The sequence below is a fragment of the Panthera uncia genome, chromosome B1, assembly GCF_023721935.1.
Source record: "Panthera uncia isolate 11264 chromosome B1, Puncia_PCG_1.0, whole genome shotgun sequence".
Taxonomy (NCBI): domain Eukaryota; kingdom Metazoa; phylum Chordata; class Mammalia; order Carnivora; family Felidae; genus Panthera; species Panthera uncia.
The window spans coordinates 39,361,841-39,375,655 of NC_064811.1; the positions used below are offsets into that span (position 1 = coordinate 39,361,841).

The window sequence follows — 13,815 nt, forward strand, 5'->3', positions numbered from 1 at the left end:
TTTCTTTCTTTCTTTCTTTCTTTCTTTCTTTCTTTCTTTCTTTCTTTTCTAACTGAGGGGAAGTAAAAAAAAAAAAAAAAATACGTTCCATAAGAGCAGGAGGCACTTTGTCAATATCGTTCAATTATATATTCCCAGTGCCTGGTACTTAGTAGACACTCAAAAACACTTTTTTAATTAATGAGTAACATTAGAAAAGTTAATGAAATCCGGGGCACCTGAGTGGCTCAGTTGGTTAAGCATCCAACTTCATTCAGCTCAAGTCATGATCTTGCAGTCCATGAGTTTGAGCCCCATGTCAAGCTCTAACCTAACAGCTCAGAACCTGGAACCCACTTTGTATTCTGTGTCTCCCTCTCTCTCTGCCCCTCCCCTGTTCATCCTCTGTCTCTCTCTCAAAATAATAAACATTAAAAAAATTTTTATTAAAGTTAATGAAATCTAATGAATCAATGATACCATATGACTATATAAAAATAAAATTCTTTCAGTAATGGGGAAAACTGAAAAACTAGTCCTAAACTTCACAATTTGAAGACACTAACACTATGAGTAGTCCCATGAGAGAACACTCATAGGAAAGTATCTATGGGATTAATAGAATCTGCCACTTTTCCTAACAGGGAGGCAATGGGATATAATGTAAAGATCATTAAAGTTTGAGTTCCCATCTGACCTGCCTGCAACTAGTTCTATGACCTTGGGCCAATAGTCTTTTTGTCTATTTCCTTACTGTACAAAATAACAGCAGCACAACATATTTTTTTGAGGTTTTTGAGGACTAAGAGATTAAGGAAGGCATCAAGCATCCACCTTATCCCACAGTATAGTTTGTCCCAGGTCATAACATTACTAAGTGGCAAAGTCCAGACTTGAACCAGGACCTCTTACCCTAAAGTCCATCCCTTCTTACTACCCTATACAATCAGTGTTCCTTTTTTATATCATCCTACTCCAAATGGGTAAAGTTAACTCAGTTTTTCTTTTTTAAGTTTATTTGTTTGAGAGAGACAAAGACAGCATGAGTGGGGGAGGGGCAGAGAAAGGGAGAGAGAATCCCAAGCAAGCTCTGCCCTGACAGCACAGAGCCCGACTTGGGGCTCGAACTCACAAAACCGTGAGATCCTGACCAGAACTGAAACCAAGAGTCAGATGCTTAACTGACTGAGCCACCCAGGCAGTTTTCATTGTCTAATAACTTTAGCAACCCTAAGACCTGTTCAGGAGGTCTGCAAGGTCTCATGTGCTTAGAGTAGTCTTCCAGGTGCTATGGGTCAAGCAGTATAACAACAGACTGAATGCAGAAGCACACATGTGAATGTAGCCTACCTTCTATCAAGCTGAACAGTAAAGACATTTACAGAAATGTAAAATACCATTCTTCTCACTACATTTGTTTCAGAAAACGTCATTTTTCACCAAAAAAAGTTACTGTATTAAGATGTGATAGGTTTATTACTGCTATTTTTAAATATAATAAATATTATTACATTGTATTTTAACTTCAAATACAATAAATATCAATAGATGAAACTAACATTAACAAAAGGTCTTTGGGTACAAAAAGAATGTAAAAGGATCTTGGGACCAAAAAGGCTGAGAACACTGGCTTAGGATACATCCAATCCCTTACTAGATGTCTATTCCATATAAATGTCTAATATTCAAAATAATGCTGAAAAACCTAAGAACATAATAACTAATTTAAAAACTGTGGGGGAGATGCTGGGAAGAAGTAAGGAAACAACATGGTATTATGGAAAGAACTTTTATATGTAGAAAGCCTGTGTTCAAATCTTAGCCATACTTCTTTACTAGGTATTTCCCTGAGTAAGTCACTGAAGTATCTTTGGCTTCAATCTCCTTGTCCATAAAATAGGGACACTGGTGACTGCCCTACGTTCTCAAGGTTGTTCAGAGTAAGATAATGAATATAAAACTCTATCAACTATAAAGCAATGTATAAATACAAACAAAAAATTACAGCTATTATTAAATTTTACCTCTATGGCAGATAGATGGACATTTATGGTTCCTACATCCTAAAGTCCGTCCACAGTTTTGATCACAAGGTGGACAGTTTCCAGGACAACACTGAAGGGAAAGCAATATACAGAGAACAGGTCACTTGAAAACCACACATAATATGAGTGTCATTATTCTCAGAACTTATGAAAAGCCAAAGAACTTTTCACCATAAGAATAAAAGTATTCAAGAGTATCCACATTCTTCTAAGTAGACAGACTGTATTAAGAACTTATAAATGTAAATAGACAATGACCTAATTTAATGAAATTAAGCTAAGGTTTCTTGCCCTTCAGTTAATTATTCTGTGACTAACAACAGTCCCATTAGATAATTTCATTTCTACTTATCTATGCAGAGATTGCCAGCATTAACCAAAGGAACGGATCTGGTCAACTCCTATAGTCAATTTAGGCAATTAGTCTATTTTTTAAATTTAATGAAAATAAATCAATGTATAGTTCAATGTATAGATTAGTTTGGCAGTTATTTTCTTAAATTTTATTTATTTATCTTTAGAGAGAGAGAGAGAGAGTAGGGGAAGGGCAGAGAGGGAGAGAGAGAATCCCAAGCAGGCTGCTCACCGGCAGCACAGAGCCTGATGTGGGGCTCAAACTGACGAACCACAAGACCATGACCTGAGTTGGACGCTTAACCAACTGAGCCACCCAGGCACCCCAGCAGTTATTTTCAAACCATGGAATCAAAGACTAAAGGAGAGAAAAAGAGAAAGGCTAATTGTTTCTAACTTTGTTTTGTCACCTGTTTTCCAATCCATTCGTGCAAACTTCTCCCAATTTTCATTCATGAACACAAAGCAACTAACTACTTAAAGCCCATCTTGCCATGCTAACTCCTTCCTTGGCCTCTCATATATCCAAACTTTGGAGGAAAAAAATACTACAACTGTCTTAAAGAAACTTAGGGTTGTAACCTACTTAAGAACAAGTTTCAGTATATAAAAATAACTCAGAACACACAGTACTGAAAAACAATTAAAAGTCAAAATAGTTCATTCAATTAGACAAATATTTACCAAGTAAAACTATGTGCCTATCATCCTGCCAGTTAACAGTGGGAGAAAGAAAGTTATGTGGTCCATGACTTAATAAGACTTTTGACATTTGTGTTTTTGACCATGGAGGAATAACAATCAGATTTACTCTATCTTAAACAACTAGAATATCATACAAAACATATGAAACAACAGATTTTGGACATTAGACAATTAGGCAGCATAAGACAGCAACCCTAAAAGAAGAGAAACAAACAATGTGAGTCCTATGATAGCACTTGCTCAGACCTGGAGGCTATAGGACAAGGAAGAAGATCACAAGCAGAGTCTGGTGGTCTCACCAAGCTGAGAAGACAAAATTCATAGTTCAGAGAAGTCAGTGTGGCTTGAATTTGTGGAGAAGTGGTAGCAGTACAGAGAAAGCTCTGGAGAACTTACAAAAGGACCTCTCAAGTCTTTGGCCAAGTACTGGTCTTTACACGTGTGAAGCAGAAACTATTCAAAATCTGAGAAAGAACCAGTGGAAGAAGGTACAACTGTTTCCAGAGATTATTCAAGACTAGAAATAGGTTGTGCTCCCTATGGCCAGAATGGAAGAACTTCCTAACACACAGGCATCACCTAGAGTACTTACAAGAATTATTGCCTCAGTAGCGACACCAAATTAGTCCTAACTAAAAGGGCAGCCTCAAAACACCTAATAAAATGAAACCTCAAAAGAACCAAGTGATTTCTAAATAACTTGACTTCAAAACAGAATAAAGCTTAAAAATATTTAAAGACATACAAAACAAACCCCCAGCATCCAAAAATGTAAAGTTCACAATGTCTGAAAACTAATCAAAAATTACCAATCAGAAAAATATAATCCGAAAGAAGAAAAGTCAATCAATAGAAATAGGCCCAAACATGATAGATGACGAATTAGAAGGCAAAGACATTAAAATGGGCATTGTAAGTACAGCCCATCCATATATTCAAGAACATAGAGGAAAGCATGAGCCTGGTAAGGAAAGACATGGGAGATATAAAAAAGACCCAACTCCAACTCTCAGAGATGAAAAAATACTATATCTGAGATGGAAAAACACAGGCAGATATAAACATCAAATTAGACAATGTAGAAGAAAATAAGTTAACTTGAAGACAAAGTTACATAAACTAAAACACATAAATTACAAGGACTAAAAAATGGAGCATCAGTGAGCTGTAGGACTTCAAGCTGCATAACATACATGTCTTTGGAGTCTCAGAAGGCAGTGCACGTGGGAAAAATATTTGAAGAAACAAAGACTGAAAATTTCACAATTTGATAAAAACTATAAACAGATCCAAAGAAGCTCAACAAAAACTAAGCTAAAGAAACACAAAGAAAGCCATACAAAGGAACACCACAAATCAACTGCTGAAAACCAACAGTATAGAGAAAAATACCTAAAAATACCCAAAGGAAAGAAGAGGCATTACATGCAGAGGAAGAAAGATAATAATCACAGCACACGCCTTGTCGGGGGAAAAAAAATGCAAGCTAAATGATAATGGAGCAACATCTTTAAAGTATGGGAGAAAAGTTATCAAACTAGAATTTTACCACAGAACTATGTTTCACAAAGGCTAAAGGTAGTTTATAAAAGTTGAAAGACGTCATGACCAACATTATAAAAACCGTTAGAAGTCCGCTGACAGAAAAAAAATGAAAACAGAAACCCCAATCTATGTAAAAGGATGAAAAGCACCAGAAGTAGTGAGTTTGATGATAAATATAAAAGACTACTTTTCTTATTTTTTCAAACCCTTTAAAAGATATCTATTTAAAGCAAAAGTAAAATTAATGTATTTGGAGTTTATAAAATACACATATATAAAATGTGTGAGAATCCAATAAAAGAGTTAAAATGTAATCATGGAAAAACAATACTCAATTAAACAGAAAACAAAAAGATGGTAAAAGAAAAAACAACAGATGGACAAATAGAAAATAAATAGCAAATGACAGATTTAAATACTACCATACTAAAGATCACATTAAAAGTGTATTTTGGGCAGGGGGAGGGACATCTGGGTGGCTCAGTCCGATGAGCATCTGACTTCACCTCAGGTCATGATCTTGCAGTTCATGAGTTCGAGACCCACATTGGGCTTGCTGCTGTCAGCAAAAATAAATAAACTTAAAAAAACTTTTTTTGAAGTTTGTTTTTGAGAGCGAGGAAGAGACAGAGTGTGAGCACGAGTGACAGAGGGACAGAAAGAGAGGGAGAGAATCCCAAGCAGGCTCTGCGCTGTCAGCTCGGGGGTGGGGCTCAATCTCATGAACCGTGAGATCATGACGTGAGCTGAAATCAAGAGTCAGACACTTAACCAACTGACCTACCCACGTGCCCCAAAGATCATATTAAATGTCAATGATTTACAGCCAAATTAAATGACAAAGACTGTCAATGTTTAAAGTGGAAGATACTATAAAATAAAATCTATATGTGATCTATAAGAAATCCACTTTATTTTGAGAGAGAGAGAGTACATGTGCATGTGAGCAGGGGAGGGGGGAGAGAAAGAGGGGGAGTGAGAGAATCTTAAGCAGGCTCCACACACAGCGCAGAGCCCTATTCAGGGCTTGATCTCATGACCCTGAGATCCTGACCTGAGGTGAAATCAAGAGTTGGTTGCTTAAATGACTGAGCCACCCAGGCACCCCAGGAAATCTACTTTAAAGATAAGATATGAATAAGTTCAAAGTAAAAGAATGGGAAAAGATACCCATGTTAACGTTAAACAAAACAAAGTTGGTATCACTATATCTAAATGGATTTAGGCACAAGAAAACCTTACCAGAAGGGTAAGGGATAATTCACAATGATAAACAGGACTCAAAAAAACCCACAAATCTACAGACTCAATAAAATACTCCGGTCAACCTTACATAGAACCAAGTGTTTATAAATAAGATTTGAACACTAAAAGTTAAGCCTCTACCACCAAATGAACTATCACGCTAACACTGCTATGATGATTTAAAATCCAGGGAACAGAAACAGCCCAGGAACCAAGTTGAAAGGCTTATGTCCAGGACCAAAAAGACCCATCATTTAAACAACTTGATAAGATTTCCCACTGATATAAACAATTAAGATTAATCTAAGACAGAGCCGCCTGAGTGGCTCAGTTGGCTGAGCATCCAACTCCTGATTTTGGCTCAGGTCATAATCCCAGGGTTGTGGGATCAAGCCCTGCAGTCAGGCTCCACACTGAGCGTGGAGTGAGCTTAAGATTCTTTCTCTCTCCCCCTCTGCCTCTCTCCCCACTGCTCTCTCTCAAATAAAAAAAATTAATCTAGAACATTTATTAGTATTTCATATGGAAAGCAAAGGATATGCTTGAACATCTGAAGAACAAATCATGATAACACTTATCACAGGCACAAAAAGGACAAATTCAAGATGGTTTTTCAAACAGTTTCCCAAGCTTCCTACACATACCTTTCTCCTACACTGATGCTTCTGACAGTCCCGCATCTTAACACACTTAGTTTCACACAGATAAGGTTTATGACATGGCATTCGTTTTGTATGCTTTCCACAGCGACACTGCTTTTCCACTTCCTGGAAATATCGAATAAACGCTATTAAAACCAACTTTTGTTGACTTTTTTTCCACATTGCAATCTCTATAATCAGTAAAAAATGAAGAAAAGTTTTATAAAAATTTCATACAAAGGCTTTACCAAAAATAAAGCTAAATTTCCTTAAAATATTGTTTGTATCTTACTTTGCTCCAACAAAGACTTCATAGAATTTCATTATAGTAAAAATTGGATATTAAATAGTAAAACAATACCACACATTAAAATCACATCTAGTTACACCATACCATCTGCACATCTTGTCTCAGTATAATAAAAGAAATTAGATTATCTAGTAATATGGTCAAAACCAAAATGACACATATAACTTTAACATCTCACTTCTAGGCATGTGTTTCTTTCATTATCACTAGGTCAACTTTATCAGTGCCTTGAGTGTCTTCTGAAAACAACCAACCCCGAGCTGGATTATGAAAATAACATACAAACTTTTACCAAACACAGTCAAACAAAAGGTAATTTTTAGATTTGATTGTTGGCATACTCTCTTGCTTCTCCACCATAAATATTAGGTCACTAAACTCATACAGATCATGACATAGATATTTATATAAATAATGGAAAACAATTACAGAATAATCTCACTTGACATATTATGCTAGGCGGTTCTTAAAATTAATTACTACAGGAGATGACTAACTTGTCTACATGTTTCACAAGGACCTCGGTGACAACGCTGTGAACATCTATGGATTCCACATTCAAGTACTTTGTCACAACTGTCTCCACAAGTTGGCACATCTTCTGTACAAGGCAAAGAAAACTCTAAGAGCAGACAAAAAGTCAAAGTTAATAAGATACATTACTATAAAGCACTAATAACATGCCATATTCTTTTGACTTCCTAAAGAATGGCAACCCTTTCAGACTATGAATTTTTGTATGTACATAATTTTTAGAAACAGTTAAAAAATTTTTATTTCTTTTTTGAGAGAGAAAGAGAGACAGAGAGAGTGAGCAGAGGAGGGGAAGAGAGAGAGGGAGACACAGACTCTGAAGCAGGCCCCAGGCTCCGAGCTGTCAGCACAGAGCCCGACAATGGGGCTCGAACCCACAGACCGTGAGATCATGACCTGAGCCAAAGCTGGAGGCTTAACGAACTGAGCCACACAGGTGCCCAGCAACAGTTACATTTAATAAAAATAATCCCTAGTAAAAAAGTTTGTTTTTTAAAAAGAATGTGACACATGACAAGTTACCATCCTCAAAAAGCACGTGTTTATGAGCTAACTATTTCAGAAATACTTATCTCAATAAAAGAGTAAGACCATGTACACCTCTATGAAGAATTAGACAATCTATAGAATTATAAAAGGAAAATTTGCTCTTAACCTCACAGGATTAGAAAAAAAAGGAAAGATGTAGACTTGAAAACATTATGAAACTAATCTTTAACATAAACATAGTAAGACAAATATTGCCAATAATCTTATAAACACGTGTGCTGGTACAGCTGGTACAGAGTCAAAGACTCAAACTACAACCTTCTGTGTCTTATCTCAAAGCAGCCAAAAGTTAAATTCACCTGTAACCTAATACATAATAATGACAAGTCTCTGATCATGAGGTTTCTTTATTGCCAGGCACTACATCGAATGTGCATTTTATCATTTCATTCTCTTTATTTTATAAGGAAGGTACTATTACTGTCCCCATTTAACTTTAGAAAACTATAATTTCATGAACGTGGGTTTTGAGCCAGGACATGCCTGACTCCAAAGTCTGAGTTCTTAACCCACCAAGTTATATTGTCCTTTCACCAAACATAAAGAAATCTAGTATCATATTTGTATTATTACCAAAACTACATTATGAACTCCCAGAGAAGTCTAATTTAATTAGGAAAGTACTCTAATGAACATGATAATCATATTCCGTTAAAGGTTTAAAAAAAAGCCTTACTTGACTTCTGACATGGACAGAACCTTTTCCCAGATCGAGGACATTCTCCACAAGCACCAATATGGCAAACTTGCTCACATGTATGATGACCACATGGCAGTGTTTTTCCGCACACCTAAAATAAAATGCAACAAGCAATAGTGAAGGACTTAAAAGTTACAAAGCCTTTGTGCACAACATAACTTCCTATTATGCTTTGTATCTTACACGTGTCATATACATGTAAACATATACACATACATACATATACACACACACATACATACACACACGTTTCCTATGTACCAAAGGGTATATTCTAAAAATAAAAGGAAAAAAGTACATATAGCTTCACATGGCCATCTACCAAAGAATTCCAAATGGTACGAAAACCATGTCAATTCTTGGACAATCTACAAAATCAATCCTACTTCCTCAACTGGATGAAGTTAAGAAGAGAGTGGTGTCAGTTCAAGAGAAGGGAAAGACAAGGAAGGTGGGAGAGACAGCGAGAAGCAGACATATGTACTAAATCCAAAATTCAACAAATAGCTATTAACTTGAAAAAGAAAATTTCTCCCAGTAATTAAAATTGTATTAAATTGGAAAACAGTTTCCTGAAACATGAAAGTAGTTCATGTGAGTCACCATTCTTCTCCTTTTATCCAACTAAACCTAATTAGCACCTCTAACTGCTTATGCTCTCTGCAGTCTTTCCTTCCCAGCCCTCCAAATGCACGTGCACTTACTTGATCACAGTGCCACAGTGGACTGGCGCAGCTTCTTTCAGCGGCTTGTTTCCCACAGACACACTTTTGTCTACTGACTCGTGGACAGGGAGGACAATTTCCTAAAGTCACAATGATAAATTAGCATAGAAACGTTATAAAAACAATAAACACTGCTTTGATTTAAAAAAATTTTTTAATGTTTATTTATTTTTGAAAGAGAGAGAGAGACAGAGAGCACAAGCAGGGGAGGGGCAGAGAGAGAGGGAGACACAGAATCTGAAGCAGACTCCAGGCTCTGAGCTGTCAGCACGGCGCCTGATGCAGGCTCGACTCACAGACCGCGAGCTCATGACCTGAGCCAAAGTCGGACACGTTAATCAACTGAGCCACCCAGGTGCCCCAACGCTGCTTTGATTTTTACCTAAAAAGTCAAAACACCTTAGAGGTATGACCTTTTACCTGCATGGCAAGAACTTTCACATTTATGTTGTCCACAAAGCAACTTGCGCCCACACGGAAGCTGACAGGACCATTCTTTGGCACTGCACCTACGAGGGATCGGTTTTGCTTTCTTACAGTAACAAGTAGTTGTGACCATCTTTGGACAAGGAGGGCAGGGACCTAGAATCCAATGAAAGGAAAAACAAAATCGTAAGTCAAAATTTAAAACTTTCAATTCCTACACCTACCAGTAATTTGTAAAGCTGTCTTTAGTGATACCTTAAAAACCACTCCCTTCTGATCCCTTCTTACGTACACGTAAGCTCGGAATTAAACCTTCACAATTTTTTTTTTGGCCTCAACATAAGAAATAACCACCCACGAATAATCAGAAATGTGATATATAGCTCACCTGGATGACAGAGGAGCAAACACTTATGGCCACAAGGAGGTTTAAATTCTCTCTCACATACTTGGCCACATGAATGAGGCACAAGCCATGGATCCAAAGGTGGATCTTCTACTTTTCCACAGTAGCAGTAGTACCTACTAGGTGTGTCAGATCGCTTGTATTCAAATCTACACTTTGGACTACAAAAAAATAATAATAATAAAATTACGAAATGAATTTCATTTTTTAAAAGTGACACGAGGGAAAGGAATATAAGTATACTGAGTACAATATACTCAATTTTATGTTAATGTACCACCCACTCCATCTTTATGTTAGTATGAAGTAAGATTTTACAAAAGCCGTTTTCAACAATCTAGGACAGCTCTGTCCAATATGATTTCTTGACATGATGGAACTGTTCTACTACCTGCCATGTCCAGGACAGTAGACATTAGCCACATACGACCAATGAGCGCTTAAAATGTGGCTGATACATACAACTAAGGAAGAAACAGAAATTTTCATAATTTTTCAAAATTTAAATAACCACATGTGACTAGTTGGTGCTATATGAAACATAGTTAGAATGAAGCTACAAAAAGAAGGCACATTAGCTTTCTACTAAGCAGATGGACTTTATTCCTGAGGTATTCACTCCAATTTTTATAAAGCTCAATGTTTTAAAAGTTTGGTTGGGTGATGTGCAAATAAGTAAAATATACTGGCAACTGTGAACAGAAGAGAGAAACCAGATTATAGGCAGGCAATGCAGCAGCAAGAAACTTGCCTAAAATCCACAATTAAAGGGGAATATCCTTTAAAGAATGAATGTTTCTACATCTAATACAAAATAGATATATTCCAAATGTGCCTCAAAGAAAGTTCAAATATTGTCTCATATCCTCTGTCAAAGCAGATTCTTAGCTAGTAAGATTTTTAAAAAGCACTGTTAACCTTAAGCTCTATCAAATTCACTTGTAGATCATAGATCACTTCATGCTAAAAAGATGCTCTAACCCTTACTATCCTGCAGACAAATGAGTACAGTTAGTACACTATACTGGAAAAAGTCACGTCATCACTTTCTCTTGTATCATATATATTCTCGTTGCCCTGAGAACATGTTCTGTTTCCAAAATAATATTTTTTCACAAAAATATTCAGAATAATAACAGATATTTGTTCTTGTAATCAAAAATCAAAAACAAAATACCATGTCTCATCTAAACATTCATTTAGACGCTCCTCTAGAATTTTGCTGGAAGACTTATAATTTTCCTTTACTAAAGGACAAATGGCTACATTCCTCTAAGCTAGTGTGGAGGGGGATGTGTACTTTAAATAAGGCTGGATATGGATGACTAAAACGCAACTCACAAAACCCTAATGCTGCCTGCCCAACAGTGAGGCTGAATTGCTCCAAGAGACTGGGAGAGATAAGGACATTATGTGCAAATGTATGTGTTATTTAAAATAATGGCATGCAATAATGAAATGTAATTAGGCCATATCTTATTTATAAACAAGCAATATCTTAGTAGAAACATATATTTTAAATGTTTGAATTCCACAAAAACAACCAATTTAAAACCATTAATATTTTTATCAAGTTCTAGCTCCATCTTGATGAGGATTAAACAAAATCCAGACTAGTCATTGATTTTCCTTCTTAAGAAAGGTAAAGTACAGAATGCAAAGATTACTACTACACGGTTGAATCAATTTTTTGTTCCTTTTAGATTTAAGTGAAGAGTAGCAGTTCATTCATCTCTTAACTGGTTACTCCCCAGCACTGTGGCAAAAATGACCTCTTAAAAAAGGAGTGAGAAGAGCAAGAGTGATAAAAAGTATACACAAAGTTTAGATCTCTAAAACTAAGCCAGAGTATCTAGTTCAATTCTGTACCTATTGAACACTGAAATTCTCCCACAAACAAGATGGAGTAGCAAAACAAATATAGACTGAAATTTTAAAATGTTTCAGAGAAGCTAATATTGATTGAAGAGAAAACAAATAATATCTCTAAAAATAGTACTACAAGAGAGAACTCAGTAGAATAGAGAAAGCACTGAATTTAGAAATCAGAAATCCTAGGTTTCAAATGCTGGCTACACCATTTAAGAGTAAGAGAAGGCTGAACATACCAATTTGCTTTATCAACTTCAATATCCCCATTATTAACATGGGAATATAAACCCTCACAGAATGCTGAGAATTATTTTTAAAGTAACTAGCATGTCTAAATGTTTTTTAAAAACTACACTACCACAATTTTACAAATGTATCAGTATTTGTAGTAAAAAGGGGAGGTCCAATATGGATCCAGATTTTCTGAGGTCTGAATCTTACACAATTTGGGCGCCTCTGTTAAGAAAAAGAACATAAAATTACAAATATAAGTTACAAAAGTGAATATTTATATGAACACAGAATCCCTAAAGTTTATGCTTCATTACCCTGACAGTAAATCTACCCTCTGAGCTGCCAGTATGGATTAATTTTTTATTATCTTTATTTAGCAGAGATATAAATTCTCCACACCCCAATTCTTTCTGGAAATGTAACAGAAGTTCGCAAATACTCATCAACAATAAGCATACTAATAAATAAATAAATGTGGAGAAACTGGTAAGGCTGGATAACATACACCTGCAGAGATAAACCCGGGAAGGCTATGATCAAAATACATTAGATGACAGTCTTCTACAATGTGATACTAATTAATGTATACTAACAGTAACTCCAGAAAAGAAGTACCAGAATTATGAAGGATTCTAGTCCTATAGAATTTTAAAGAAATGAAAGTTCTTTAAAAAGGATAATTAAGGAGTCGTTTTGCAGAAGAAAAAGTCTGAACGCTTTATTAGTTTTTGAAAGGAACAAGTAGTTACACAAATTAAAAAAAAAAAGAAAGAAAGAAAGAGCCATTACCAAAGTTCCTTAACTTCACAAACCAAATGACTAATTGAAAACCCAACATGGATCCTGAAACCGCCAATAAAGCAACTTTTGAGCTACAATTTTCATTTATTTTACAACTTACTGTTCCAACTAAATTAGCAAAAAGTTACCATGGCCAAGGATAATCTCTTTTTCCAAAATCGTCATCTGTCAAAGGAGAAGATACTAGAAACTGGCTATCTTTAGCCCACTTCTGGATACAGGGCATGTGAAATATACAGAAACATCCTGAACAGCTCCAAACCTAAGAAAAAGGTATCAGAAATTAACACGCATGCCATGATTTTCTTTGATAATTCCACAATACTTTAAAATGAGCATCCCATTAAATTATTTTGAAGGGCTACCGAATTATAAAGGAAAAAAATTTTTCCTTCCATTCTAATAGAAGAAATGTTCTTCATAACTATTTATTTAAGCATAAAACACTTTGAATAAAAAGTGTTTTTACCCCGATTCATTACCCTGATTCATTTAGCTAGAAATAACTACTACTAACATTCTGAATGATCTCCAATGCTTTTGGTATATATTACAAACTTTTCGAAAAATAAGGTTATGCTGTATTGATATGTATAAGCATTTACTGTTATTAAATATGTTCATACATGATATTTACAGCTATACAGTGTATCATGTAGATTTATATATTGCCATTTATTTAACCAATTTCTTTTTAGACATTTAGGTATTTCCAATCATAAATAATGCCACCAAGGAATCCTG

The 13,815-nt window shown here is 35.6% G+C and overlaps 1 protein-coding gene across 4 annotated transcripts in view; it reads right to left on the bottom strand.

Moving 5' to 3' along the window:
* The window catches only part of NFXL1 (nuclear transcription factor, X-box binding like 1), a 72,174-nt gene that overhangs the window by 41,206 nt on the left and 17,153 nt on the right, over positions 1–13,815 (bottom strand). For all 4 annotated transcript variants that reach the window (XM_049632008.1, XM_049632010.1, XM_049632011.1 and 1 more), the window contains exons 5-12: positions 13,200–13,333; positions 10,147–10,325; positions 9,753–9,914; positions 9,312–9,412; positions 8,584–8,698; positions 7,322–7,446; positions 6,518–6,640; positions 2,004–2,094 (exon numbers count right to left, since the gene is read on the bottom strand). In XM_049632008.1, the coding sequence (XP_049487965.1) occupies positions 2,004–2,094; positions 6,518–6,640; positions 7,322–7,446; positions 8,584–8,698; positions 9,312–9,412; positions 9,753–9,914; positions 10,147–10,325; positions 13,200–13,333 (1,030 nt within the window). The remainder of the gene's footprint in view (positions 1–2,003; positions 2,095–6,517; positions 6,641–7,321; positions 7,447–8,583; positions 8,699–9,311; positions 9,413–9,752; positions 9,915–10,146; positions 10,326–13,199; positions 13,334–13,815) is intronic.